Source organism: Austrofundulus limnaeus, unplaced genomic scaffold (assembly GCF_001266775.1).
Source record: "Austrofundulus limnaeus strain Quisiro unplaced genomic scaffold, Austrofundulus_limnaeus-1.0 Scaffold649, whole genome shotgun sequence".
NCBI lineage: Eukaryota > Metazoa > Chordata > Actinopteri > Cyprinodontiformes > Rivulidae > Austrofundulus > Austrofundulus limnaeus.
Genome location: NW_013953051.1, coordinates 245,204 through 257,227, shown reverse-complemented (window position 1 = coordinate 257,227; position 12,024 = coordinate 245,204). Strand labels below are relative to the sequence as shown.

Here is a 12,024-nt window from a genome sequence, read left to right as displayed (position 1 = left end):
TGCCTGTAAAGCCAAATAGGATGTATTTTCCTGCAGCGATACTGCACAGCTACATACATCTGCCGCCAACGCCGCCATCTTGGTTAGATGACACAGACAAACCATGCCTCCTGGACTCCTCCCTGGTGAGGTGTTCTGGACACGTCCCACTGGGAGGAGACCCAGAGGAAGACCCAGGACACGCTGGAGGGACTATGTTTCTCAGCTGGTCTGGGAACACCTTGGGATTCCCCCAGAGGAGCTGGTCCAAGTGTCTGGAGAGAGGGAAGTCTGGGTCCCTGCTGAGGCTGCTGCTCCCGACACCTGACCCCAGAAAAGAGGAAGAAAACGGACGGACAAAAGCTAAGCTAAGCTAAGATAAGGTAAGATAAGCTGAGCTAAACTAAACTAAGCTCAACCTGGTCTTACCTCCAGGTTGTTGACCAGGTTCTCCAGGGAGCCGATGGTTCCGAGTGCACTGTTGTATTTCTCGGCTGCGTTGTCCAGAACAGAGCGCGTCTCTGCATTGTTGCTAACTGCCTGCTGGACGGTGGCGTTGATGCCTGGGAGCCGTTTGATGGCGGCGTCTGCTGAAGCTTTGCTGTCGTCAATCTGCTGGTCGAAGCCTGTGAGATAAAACCAGCTGACCTCTTTAACTTCTGGTTTTACCAGCATCCTGATGTGGCACCTTCCTCTGGGTTTAACTGGGTTTTATTTGTGATTTTATTAAATACTTAGGTTTGTTGCTTTTTAACATCACATTAAAATATTTGGAGTAAATAAGAAACAGGTGAAGGTTTCAGGTTTGAACTGATAGATTTTTGTCTCTGGTTACATGATATTCTGATGGTGGTGCTCGTACCTCTCAGGGCCTGGAGGGCGTCGTCCAGTTCCTTGTTGTTCTTGTTGAAGCTCTTCAGGGCGTCCTCAGTTTCTGTCTTGGCAGCGTTGACTCTGTCCAGCAGCTTGTTGAAGTCCTGCAGATATGAGCAGAAGGTGACGTGTCACATCAGACTAAAAGAACACTTTTAGCTCTGGCTTCCTGGGACTCATCTGTACCTGCTGGGCAGCTCGGCCCTGGTCCAGCAGGTCCTGAGCAGCGCTCTGGTCTTGTTGCACGACTCCCTGCAGCTCCTCCAGAGCTGAGATGTTCTTCTGCACCTCCTTCTTCAGCCCATCCAGCCTGCTCGCCATGGCGTCCACGTCCTCCTGATTATCATCAAAAACACGAGGTCAGAGGTGTCCGACACACACATTGTTTCCTGATGTTCTCCATCTTCACCTTCAAAGATGGAGGCAGTTTCTGCTCCAACTTGGCGATGTCCTCCAACATGCCGTCGGCCATTTTGCTCTCGTTTTTGGCTTCACCGCTTTTTTCGACAGCCTGTTTCTCCAAACTCTTCACCTGGCCTGAGATCTGATCGTAGCTGGACAAACAACAACCACTTCAGTCATTTCTGAGGTCCGCTTTTAATTTGAAAGGTCAAAGTTTGCCATAGGATAAATCTTGTGCCAGCAGAAACTGCTCGGATTGAATCTGAATAATTTGAAATTGAATGCATTGGTTTGAAAATAAATTTTACTAAATTGAAACTGAATTTAATGGTTTGAATTTGAATTAATTTGCTTTGAAACTGTATTTTGGTTTAATAAAAAATCAGATTTTTGTGTCACATCCTGGTCCTTGAGAAAGCCAGGCAGAGTAATCAAACACAGATCCACAGATTTATGTTTCACTTTGGTGAAGTTTCCCTTCTGGATGTAACAGAGTTGATGCAATCCACTGTAAAAGTGACAAAAACAAAGTTATTTTATGCAGTGATTAATTTTACATACAGACAATGTTACATTTACATCTCGTCATTATAGGATTTTCACAGTTACATTACAGAAGGAAGCCTTACCAAAGTGAAACATAAATCTGTGGATCTGTGTTTGATTACTCTGCCTGGCTTTCTCAAGGACCAGGATGTGACACAAAAATCTGATATATGGAACTGAAAGTGAAAGTAGTCAAACTGAATTTTTAATAAACTAAAATACAGTTTCAAAGAAAATTAATTCAAATTCAAAACATTAAATTCAGTTTCAATTTAGTGAAATTCATTTTCAAACCAGTGCATTCATCTTCAATACAGATTCAGTCTGAGCAATTAAAATTCACTTCCTGCTGGCACAAGCTTTATTCCACAGTTTTGTCCAATCAGAGCCACTCACAGAGCGTTCAGGTCTCCGATCAGCTCCTGGACTTTGTTCTCTCTGCTGGTCAGAGCTCGGACCAGAGCCAGACTCTCCTTGGAGTCACTCAGAGCCTCGTTGGCTGCTTGCTGCACGTCGTCCGCCTCCAGCTTGTGTCTGAAAGGTGGAGGTGGAGGGAGTGAGGGTGGGTTCATGGATGAACTGATGACAGAATAAAATCACTCACTCATCAGACAGAGTCGTGGCCGTCTTCACCAGAGAGGACATGTCCCAGCTAGGAGGCGCGTCTCTGAGAGGAAGCTCCTGAAAACAAACGACACTTTGACTGATTTTTATTTCTTCAGTCATCAAATAGTTCAGCAACAAATCAAAACATTACAAAAATGTAAACAGTTTAAATGAAAAGCTCCAGGTCTGTCCTACACATCAAATTAAACTAAACTACCCCTCATAAACACTGCTGTAGAGAAAAACACACACAAAACATATAAACAAGAAAACAAAACAACCCTTAACAAAAACAGATACAATAACAAATTAAACTTATTTACACTTGTAACCCTCAAGTGTATATATATATATATATATATATATACTTTTTATATGAACTACAGTATGTGCTCATAAGTCCATGCTCGCATAATTTCGTAATTGTAATTCCTACAACAGAAAAAAACAGCTTATTGTTTTATAAATCTAATAACATGTCACAAATCGTATTGATTTCCATAACACATATAATGTAAAAAATGAAAATATAATGTAAAAAACTGTAATTAAACAAATGTGTAATAAAGTGGGTTTGTATGTTCATAGTAACATGAATGTCTTGTTTATATAAAATAACTATATCATTTATTGCAGTTTTGTATGTGGAACCCCACATTTCACACAATAATATATATGGAAGTATAACTGAAGAGCAAAGCCTTATAATTATACAGAATTTCTATTGTTTTTTTATTTATACATTTAATGTTGTCTCCATGTTAATTTATGATCAATAATAATCTGTAAAATGATCATTTCTGACACTCGTTCAGTTTCAGCATCACATACTTTTATTATATCATACCCCCAGTTGTTTCTCTTTGATTTCCTAACACCATGAATTTAGTTTTTTTATATTAAGTGATAATCTGTTGACATCAAACCAAGTTTTGAGATTTTCTGATTTAAATAAAACATTTATATTTTTTCAAGAATAATACATATTAGTGTCATTGGCAAAACCAATAAATGTTAATACATTGGTAACATTACAAAAATCACTAATATAAAGTAAAAATTATTCTGGTCCAATCACACACCCCTGGGGTACCCCACATGTAACCCTTCTAAACCATGACACAGTCTTATTCATTTACACACATGTAAGTAACTTTTAAACCAATAATGTGCCATAATCTAAAGCATCAAACACCTTTTTAAAATAATTTCCTCTGAACAAACACGAAAACCCAACGAAGCGTAAACAGCAGAACTTTAGAGGACTGACTGAACCACAGCGCTCTCACCATCGCGTTGAGTTTAGTTTTGGCTTCCTCCAGCTGCCGTCTCATCTCATCGATCAGCGTTTGGACTTCGGCTACTTTGTTCTGAAATATCTGCTGCTGCTCTCTGATGCTGTCGGCTGCTTCAGCCATGTTCTGGATTTCCTGCCCCTCCATCAGCTGACTCCGGCTGATGGAGGACAGACGACTCTGCAGCACCTTCTCCATCCCTGCTGGTCAGAAACATGACTTCATCAGTAAAACATCTGACCTCTGTCCACTGAAGCTGCTGGAAACAAAACGTGTTACAGCTCAGGTTCACTTCAGGTTATTAGATTTTACTGTAAAAAACGGACCAACATTTATTCTTAGACAAAACAAAGAGCTGAACCTTCAAAAGGTTTCATCGTTCAGAGAAATCACCAGAGTTGTTTCACGTTTAGCTGTTAAAGCTGAAATCATTTGATGGAACAGCCATCTTTTTCATTTGATCACAATCCTTTTCTTTATAAAACGAAGGAAAAATGGTTGAAAACGTGGCGCCGGGTTCAGGTCTGACCTGTGAGGTCCTTGGATCGGTCCTGCAGGCCCCTCACTGTCTCCTCAGCTGCTTTCAGGACCACCTCCATCTCTGAGCTGCTGACCGGTTTCAGACCTGAGTCCATCTCTGACAGCAGCTTGTCCAGATCCTTCAGTTTGTTCTCAGAGAGCTCCATCTGACGCAGAGGAACAGAGATGTAAAGAACAAGACAACTTTCTGCTGCAGGTTCTGCTGCAGGTTCTGGTCCAGGTTCTGGTCCAGCGGGGACACTCAGAGTGCATGCTGGGAAACAACTATTGGACAGGACAGAGACAGATGAAGTTACCTTTGCTTTGACCGGGTTGAAACAGGCAGGACATCTGGACCGCTGACACCTCAGACCCTCAAAGTCCGGTCGGCACCGACACTGACCCGAGTCATTGCACTGAGCGGACTCTGAACCTCGAAGGTCACAGCTGCAGGCTGCTCAAAGGAACACACAGAGTGAGGACTCAGGAGGGTCTGAAGAGTCCTGGACTCAAACTGAGGAGGACCAGGTCTGAAGAGCACACCCAGACCAGTCAGTCCCATGTTCTGCAGAGACCTGTACTTTGGACTCAGACTCACGTTTGCAGGCATCGGTGGGCCGGCTGTGGTAGAACCCGGTCAGGCAGGACTCACAGGACTGTCCTCTGGTGTTGTTGAGACACTTGAGACAGTCCCCGGTCCTCCGGTCACAGCTTTCGGCCACGCGGACATCGATGTGACCGTTACAGCTGCAGGGTCTGCAGGGACGCCTCAGGCCTGAGAACCCTGTGGGGTCACCATAAAACCCCTCCTGGCAGACGTCACAGTAAGGACCTGAGGACACAAAAACTGTCAGTCCTCTAAAGGGGTTTGAACGGTCCTGATCCAGATCCAGCCAGACTCAGGGACCCAGTAGAGTTTGGACCTGGACTCACCGAGGGTTGCTGGTGGACAACTTTCACACTGAGGCTCCAGAGAACCAGCAGCCAGCGAGCAGGACGTCCCCTGAGGACAGGGACACCTCACGCAGCCCCCCCGCCGGTCCCTGTAGAACCCCTCGGAGCAGCTCTGCTCTTCGGGGGTCTCGTCTGCAGAGTAACAGTCTCCGGTCTGTGGGTCACAGCTGCCCCCCCTGCAGCTGCAGGGCTCGCAGGGACTGAAGGCTCCGTCAGCCGGGACCCTCCTCCTGAACCCGGCTGAGCAGACCTCACAGAACTGGCCCTCGTGTCCCCGAGGACAGCTGCAGGTCTGAACCCAGCGGGCCGGGACGCCGTCTCCACGCCGCGCCGACACCAGCTTCACGTTGTCCAGGTAACCACGACCTGATGAAGCAAGATAGAATAGAATAGAATAGAATAGAATAGAATAGAATAGAATAGAATAGAATAGAATAGAATAGAATAGAATAGAATAAAGAGATCTGCGACCAGCAGCTCACCGTTTTCTCCAAACGTGGCCCGGACCTTGATGGCTGTGAGGTTCTGGAGAAGCTTCTGGAACTGGTCTGAGGACAGCTGAGGCCTCCACTTCCTGTCAGACTGCTCGTCCAGCCTGTTGAGCAGAGGACATCAGTTCACCTCAGAAACACACCTGGCTGCTTTACTGTGGAAACAAACGTCTTCACCTTCAGCAGGTTACAGGTGTGGCTGCTTGGAGGGGAAAGAAAAACAACCGAAGGCTGGACCAAGACTTTTGCACAGGTCTGAGTTGTTTAAAACAGCTTCATGATGTCAAAATGTGGAAACAAAACTGTTCATAGTTTGTTTTTAATGTTGGACTTCCTGTTTGTTTCAAAGTTAGACTTCCTGTTTGTTTCAAAGTTAGACTTCCTGTTTGTTTCAAAGTTAGACATTCTTTTTATTTTGAAAGTCAGACTCCCTGTTTGTTTTGAAAGTTAGACTTCCTGTTTGTTTTAAAAGTTAGACTTCCTGTTTGTTTTAAAAGTTAGACTTCCTGTTTGTTTCAAAGTTAGACATTCTTTTTATTTTGAAAGTCAGACTTCCTGTTTGTTTTGAAAGTTAGACTTCCTGTTTGTTTTGAAAGTGGGACTTTCATTTTATTTTGAAAGTTAGACTTCCTGTCACGGCTCAGCTCACTGTCAGCTTGGTCTCAACATGCCTCAGAACAGGTGACGTTGATGTAAACAAGCTGAGTTTCAACACGTTTCAGGAATGTTTACTGTTCTGTGAAGGATGGAGGTAAATCCTGCCAACATGTCTGAGACTTCAGAAACACCAACAAAGCCTTCAGTTCAACCAGGTGGGTGGAGCTTATCAGGACAGGAGTGATGTCATTCAACAGAAATGTGACAGGTAGTGTCTTTACAGGTGAGTTTCTGACCTGAAGCTGTAGTTGATCTTCTGTCCACAGGGGACAGTGGCCCTCAGGTCCCCCAGAGAGGCGGAGACTCTCAGACCGGCGCCCTCCAGGATCACGTCGTTGGTGGACGGATGTCGGACACCGCGGTCCAGACGCAACGAGAAGGACAAGTTCTGACCGTAACTCAACAGCTGGTTCCCCAGGTAAGGTTCTGTTCACAGGGCAGGAAACACCGGGTCAGAGGCAAGGATTGGAAAACAAATCAGCTTTTAGAGAGACGTGGAAGAGGCGGAGCTTGTCTCACCTGGTGCGTACAGGTAAGTCGGCAGGCTGTGTTTGGAGATCACCTCCAGGTCCTGATGCTTCGGCGACCAACGGAAGTAAACGTCATGAGGAGTCACACCTCCCTCCGTCGCCACCTTCCAACCCTCCGGACCTGAAACCAAACGGGTGCTTTTATTTTGAAACAAACCCCACGGCATGGATGATTGGGTCTTTTATTGTGGAAGGATGGGTGGAGAAGTTACCTGCAGTGAAGGTGGAGGTGATGTTGTGGACGGAGTAACCAGACTGTGCAGAACACCGGTGGCTGTGTCCATAACAGAAACATGGCAGCGTCAAACTCCCAGAGTCCTCTCTTTCCTGCCGCCTGACAAACACAAACATAAACACAAACATAAACAACACAAACATAAACACAAACATAAACAACACAAACATAAACACAAACATAAACAACACAAACATAAACACAAACATAAACAACACAAACATAAACAACATAAACACAAACACAAACATAAACAACACAAACATAAACAACACAAGCATAAACACAAACATAAACATAAACATAAACAACACAAACATAAACACAAACATAAACAACACAAACATAAACAACAAAAACATAAACACAAACAACACAAACAAAAACAACAAAAACAAATACAAACAAACAGAAACACAAACATAAACAACAAAAACATAAACACAAACATAAACAACACAAACATAAAGAACAAAAACATAAACACAAACATAAACAACAAACATAAACACAAACATAAACAACACAAACATAAACAACACAAGCATAAACACAAACATAAACAACACTAACATAAACAACACTAACAAAAACATAAACAATACAAACAACACAAACATGAACAACACAAACACACACATAAATAACACAAACATAAACACGAAAAACACAAACAACGTAAAGGCCTTTGGGACAGGAAGTGTACTTCTGTGGAGCCAGTAGAGTTCCCCACATGGTGGTCCATGGACCAGGATCTGGAACCTGATCAGTACTGTATGTAGGTCCCCACATGGCGGTCCGTGGACCAGGACCTGGACCTAAATGTTCTGGGGTTCGGTCCTCACCTGTGCGGGCAGCCGTTGGGTCCAATAGGCCCGTCGGGACAACGCTCACATTTGTCTCCGGAGACATTGTCTCTGCAGCTGCAGCGCCCCCTGCTGTCACACGCTGCGCTGACAGAACCTGCAGAGAGACCAACAGGAAGCTGTCATCACCTTTTCCTAACAGGACGTCGTCATGACGACAGACAGGTGCGCCCTCACCTGTGGGGTTACAGAGGCAGGGTGAGCAGCTCGGCCCCGCCCCCTGCAGGTAGAACCCGTCCTTGCAGCGCTCGCAGTGGCGTCCTTCTGTGTTTCCCTGACAGTCGACACATCGGAGACCCCAGGGGTCCGGCAGGCAGAACCGGGCCCTCTGGTTACACTCGCAGCGCCCTCCGACTGCAGGAGGAACAAAAAACAACTTGATGTTTAAATCTGTTAAAATTATTAAATTTAACTTTAATTTAACATTTATTAGATAAAACAGTTTAACCTTCAATCTGTGGTTTTATTAAGATTTAATTTAACTTATTTTTTAATCATTTTGTGTAAAACGTCTGTAAAAATGTATTTTATTCTGTAAACATTTTTCTGATGTGCTGTTGTTTTCCCCTGAGCGTCATCTCGACCAGCATCTGTAAACAGCTGTGTACAGAGGTTTACAGATGTTTACAGCGGTTTACAGAAGTTTACAGCTATTTACAGCTATTTACAGATGTTTACAAATGTTTACAGATGTTTACAGCTGTTTACAGCTATTTACAGAAGTTTACAGATGTTTACAGCTGTTTACAAATGTTTACAGCTGTGTACAGAGGTTCACAGATGTTTACAGCTGTTTACAGAAGTTTACAGCTGTTTACAGAAGTTTACAGATGTTTACAGCTGTTTACAAATGTTTACAGCTGTGTACAGAGGTTCACAGATGTTTACAGCTGTTTACAGCTATTTACAGATGTTTACAGCTATTTACAGATATTTACAGCTGTTTACAGATGTTTACAGCTGTTTACAGAAGTTTACAGCTGTTTACAGAAGTTTACAGCTGTTTACAGAAGTTTACAGATGTTTACAGCTGTAAACATCTGTTTAACTTTTGTAAACAGCTGTTTAGAGCTTTACAGATGTTTACAGCTGTTTACAGATGTTTACAGACCTATGTAAATGTCTGTAAACTTCTGTAAAGGTTTACTGTTATAAACAGCAGTTTACAGATGTTTACAGCTGTAACAGCTGTTTACTGAAGTTTACAGTTGTAAACAGCTGTAAACATCTGTTTGACTTTTGTAAACAGCTGTTTACAAAACTGAACCTCCTGACCCACAGTCCTGCAGAGAAGTCCTGGGTTCTGGGCCCGGTCTGATGAAACACCACAGCTGTTTGGGTTAGTCTAACTCCAGCTGTGGTTCCAGCTGTTTGTTCAGGGTTTAAGCTGAGCAGCTATGATCAGACGGAGCTCAGAGGAGATTAGAGGAGAAAATAGTTTATAAATCAGCCAGAACCTTTATTTTTATTAGTTTCCAGTCATTCAGATTAAAAACAGGTGGTTTCTGAGCTGAAACCTGTTGTTTCTTCAGACTCAAACGGATCCAGATGTTTCTGTTTTTACAGAATGAAGAGAGGAAAATGTGACCACAGACTGAAAACAGTTGTCCTCTGATTTACTGGTCAGATCTGACTCAGTCCTGGCCTCTGATTGGTCGATCCTCTGTGACTCAGGTGTTAATGTTCACCTGAGCACAGAGGCAGCGATGAGCTCAGGTGTTGTGTTTTTTCAGACAGTTTCCGACACGCTCGCCTCAGAAACTCTTCATGACTCAAATCAAACCTTTTCTTTTTCACAGCCGGAGGGCAGAAAAACAACCGACACACCCTGCAACATTTCTGCAGACTTTACTTCATAAAACATCACTTTTAAACATCCTGTAAATGTTCTTTCTTTGGTTTTCAGGACAAACTCTTTGTCAAAAACAAAGTAATAAATATAAATAAATGTTATTTCTAATTATTAAATTCATTAAAAGTGACTCGTGTGTCGACACATCCTGAATTCTTCTCTGCAGTTATTATTTTAACCACTGTCATAAAACTGTGGAGTTGTTTCCTGAGGGGGAGGAGTGGTCCTCTGACAGGTGAGCGATGGGGGCGGAGCCTCACCTACAGCAGGTAGACTGTCATCTGAGGACAGAAATCCTCCAAAAATGAAGAAAATAATCGACATGAAGTTATTTTTGTCCATTTTGTCCCAGATTATTCTAAGACCCTTTATTCAAACGAGGTGGCCAATCACTGCTGGTCTTACTGCTGAGCTGGATTCCTTCTGTTTTTTAGGACTTTTGACTCAAATAAACATCTGGATGCTTTTCAACTTTATATTCTCATCATCCAAACATCTGAAGAAATTTCTCTCAAACATGAATGAAAGAATCAAACAGTCCTGACCCTCACTTGTGGTCATGAGAGGACGGACAGAAAGGAACAGAGCTCAGGTCCAGATTTATCTGCTGGACTTTATCTGTCAGCAGGAGAGAGGATGATGGATGGATTCATCAAAAACTAACGAAGAAAACTTTGTAAAAAATATACAGACTGAAAGTCATCGATGAGATTCATCAAAATGTTTCAGCTCATGTTTTATCTTTAGGTGATAATTTACTTTGTTAAGAAACTGACGGTCTTGTTTGATCTGAAACAGACTTTTAGTTTAAATCTAAAACCAGAAGAATAGAAGTCTGAAACTAACAGAATAAAAGCTTTAAACTTAAAGAATAAAAGCTTTAAACTTACAGAATATAAATGTAAACAAAAGCAAACGGAACAGTAAATGAAGCAGAAGCAGTGTAAATGAATCAGACACAGTGTAAATGAATCAGACGCAGTGTAAATGAAGCAGACAGTGTAAATGAATCAGACGCAGTGTAAATGAATCAGAAGCAGTGTAAATGAAGCAGACACAGTGTAAATGACGCAGACACAATGTAAATAAATCAGAAGCAGTGTAAATGAATCAGAAGCAGTGTAAATGGATCAGACGCAGTGTAAATGAATCAGACGCAGTGTAAATGAATCAGAAGCAGTGTAAATGAATCAGAAGCAGTGTAAATGAATCAGAAGCAGTGTAAATGAATCAGAAGCAGTGTAAATGAATCAGAAGCAGTGTAAATGAAGCAGACACAGTGTAAATGAAGCAGACGCAGTGTAAATGAAGCAGTACTGTGTGCAGCAGAGGCAGAGACTCACAGCTGAAGGAGGTCTGGACACAAACAGCAGCCAGAAGCCCGCAGACTGAGATCCAGCTGATCTTCTTCATGTTGGCTCAATCCTGACTAAATCCTGTCGTTCCTTCAAAGAGGAGCTTTTAAAGTCCCCTCCCGCCCTGCTGCAGGTCAGGTCTGTGCACGCTGCACCCTGACTGTTAGTCAGAATGATTCAGGAACAGAGTCAGAGGACGTGAGCTGCAGCTCTGGGTGTTGTCCAGAGTCTGTGAGGACACAAGACGTCTCTGTGTCTCTGCAGCTGCACGAACTCACATCAAACCAGTAAAACCATCCAATAATCTGAGAGCTCTTTGTTTCATCAGCCGAAACATCAAATATGGCCAGAGCTGAACAGAACCAGAACCAGAACCAACTGCCTGAGTCCAGGACAGAAACTAACTGAAGAAAACATTAAACTCACAAACTAGTCTGGTCCTGGTCTGGTCCTGGTCTGGACCTGGTCTGAACTCAGTCTGGACCAAATCTGAACCCAGACTGGACCAAATCTGAACCCAGTCTGGACCAAGTCTGGACCCAGTCTAAAGCCGGTCTTGACCCAGTCTGGACTCAGTCTGGACCTAGTGTAGACCCTGATCCTGATCCTGGTCCTGGTCCTGCAGGCACGTTTCTTTCTGTGTGTAAAAACCATGTCCTGCAGGTATGACACACTGACACACCCTGATCTGCAGACACACACTCACACACACTCACACACAGTCACACAGCCACGCCTGCTTTGTTCTTGTTACCGTGCCAACACCACACCTAAACACACACACACACCTGAACACACACACCTGAATTGAACACACACCTGAACACACACACCTGAATTGAACACACACCTGAACACACACAC

At 43.4% G+C, this 12,024-nt stretch overlaps 1 protein-coding gene across 2 annotated transcripts in view; it reads right to left on the bottom strand.

Moving 5' to 3' along the window:
* The window catches only part of lamc2 (laminin, gamma 2), a 16,753-nt gene extending 4,799 nt beyond the window's left edge, over positions 1–11,954 (bottom strand). Inside the window, exons 1-18 of one of the 2 annotated variants that reach the window (XM_014027439.1) lie at positions 11,149–11,954; positions 8,131–8,307; positions 7,933–8,050; positions 7,065–7,186; positions 6,842–6,973; positions 6,559–6,748; positions 5,657–5,769; positions 5,154–5,540; positions 4,819–5,052; positions 4,538–4,674; positions 4,231–4,387; positions 3,696–3,904; positions 2,405–2,481; positions 2,197–2,334; positions 1,262–1,406; positions 1,039–1,188; positions 842–956; positions 409–605 (exon numbers count right to left, since the gene is read on the bottom strand). In XM_014027439.1, the coding sequence (XP_013882893.1) occupies positions 409–605; positions 842–956; positions 1,039–1,188; positions 1,262–1,406; positions 2,197–2,334; positions 2,405–2,481; positions 3,696–3,904; positions 4,231–4,387; positions 4,538–4,674; positions 4,819–5,052; positions 5,154–5,540; positions 5,657–5,769; positions 6,559–6,748; positions 6,842–6,973; positions 7,065–7,186; positions 7,933–8,050; positions 8,131–8,307; positions 11,149–11,218 (2,868 nt within the window). In that variant the 5' untranslated portion in view covers positions 11,219–11,954. The remainder of the gene's footprint in view (positions 1–408; positions 606–841; positions 957–1,038; positions 1,189–1,261; positions 1,407–2,196; positions 2,335–2,404; positions 2,482–3,695; positions 3,905–4,230; positions 4,388–4,537; positions 4,675–4,818; positions 5,053–5,153; positions 5,541–5,656; positions 5,770–6,558; positions 6,749–6,841; positions 6,974–7,064; positions 7,187–7,932; positions 8,051–8,130; positions 8,308–11,148) is intronic. The other variant, XM_014027440.1, reaches the window with a different exon arrangement.
* Positions 11,955–12,024: the final 70 nt, after the last annotated feature.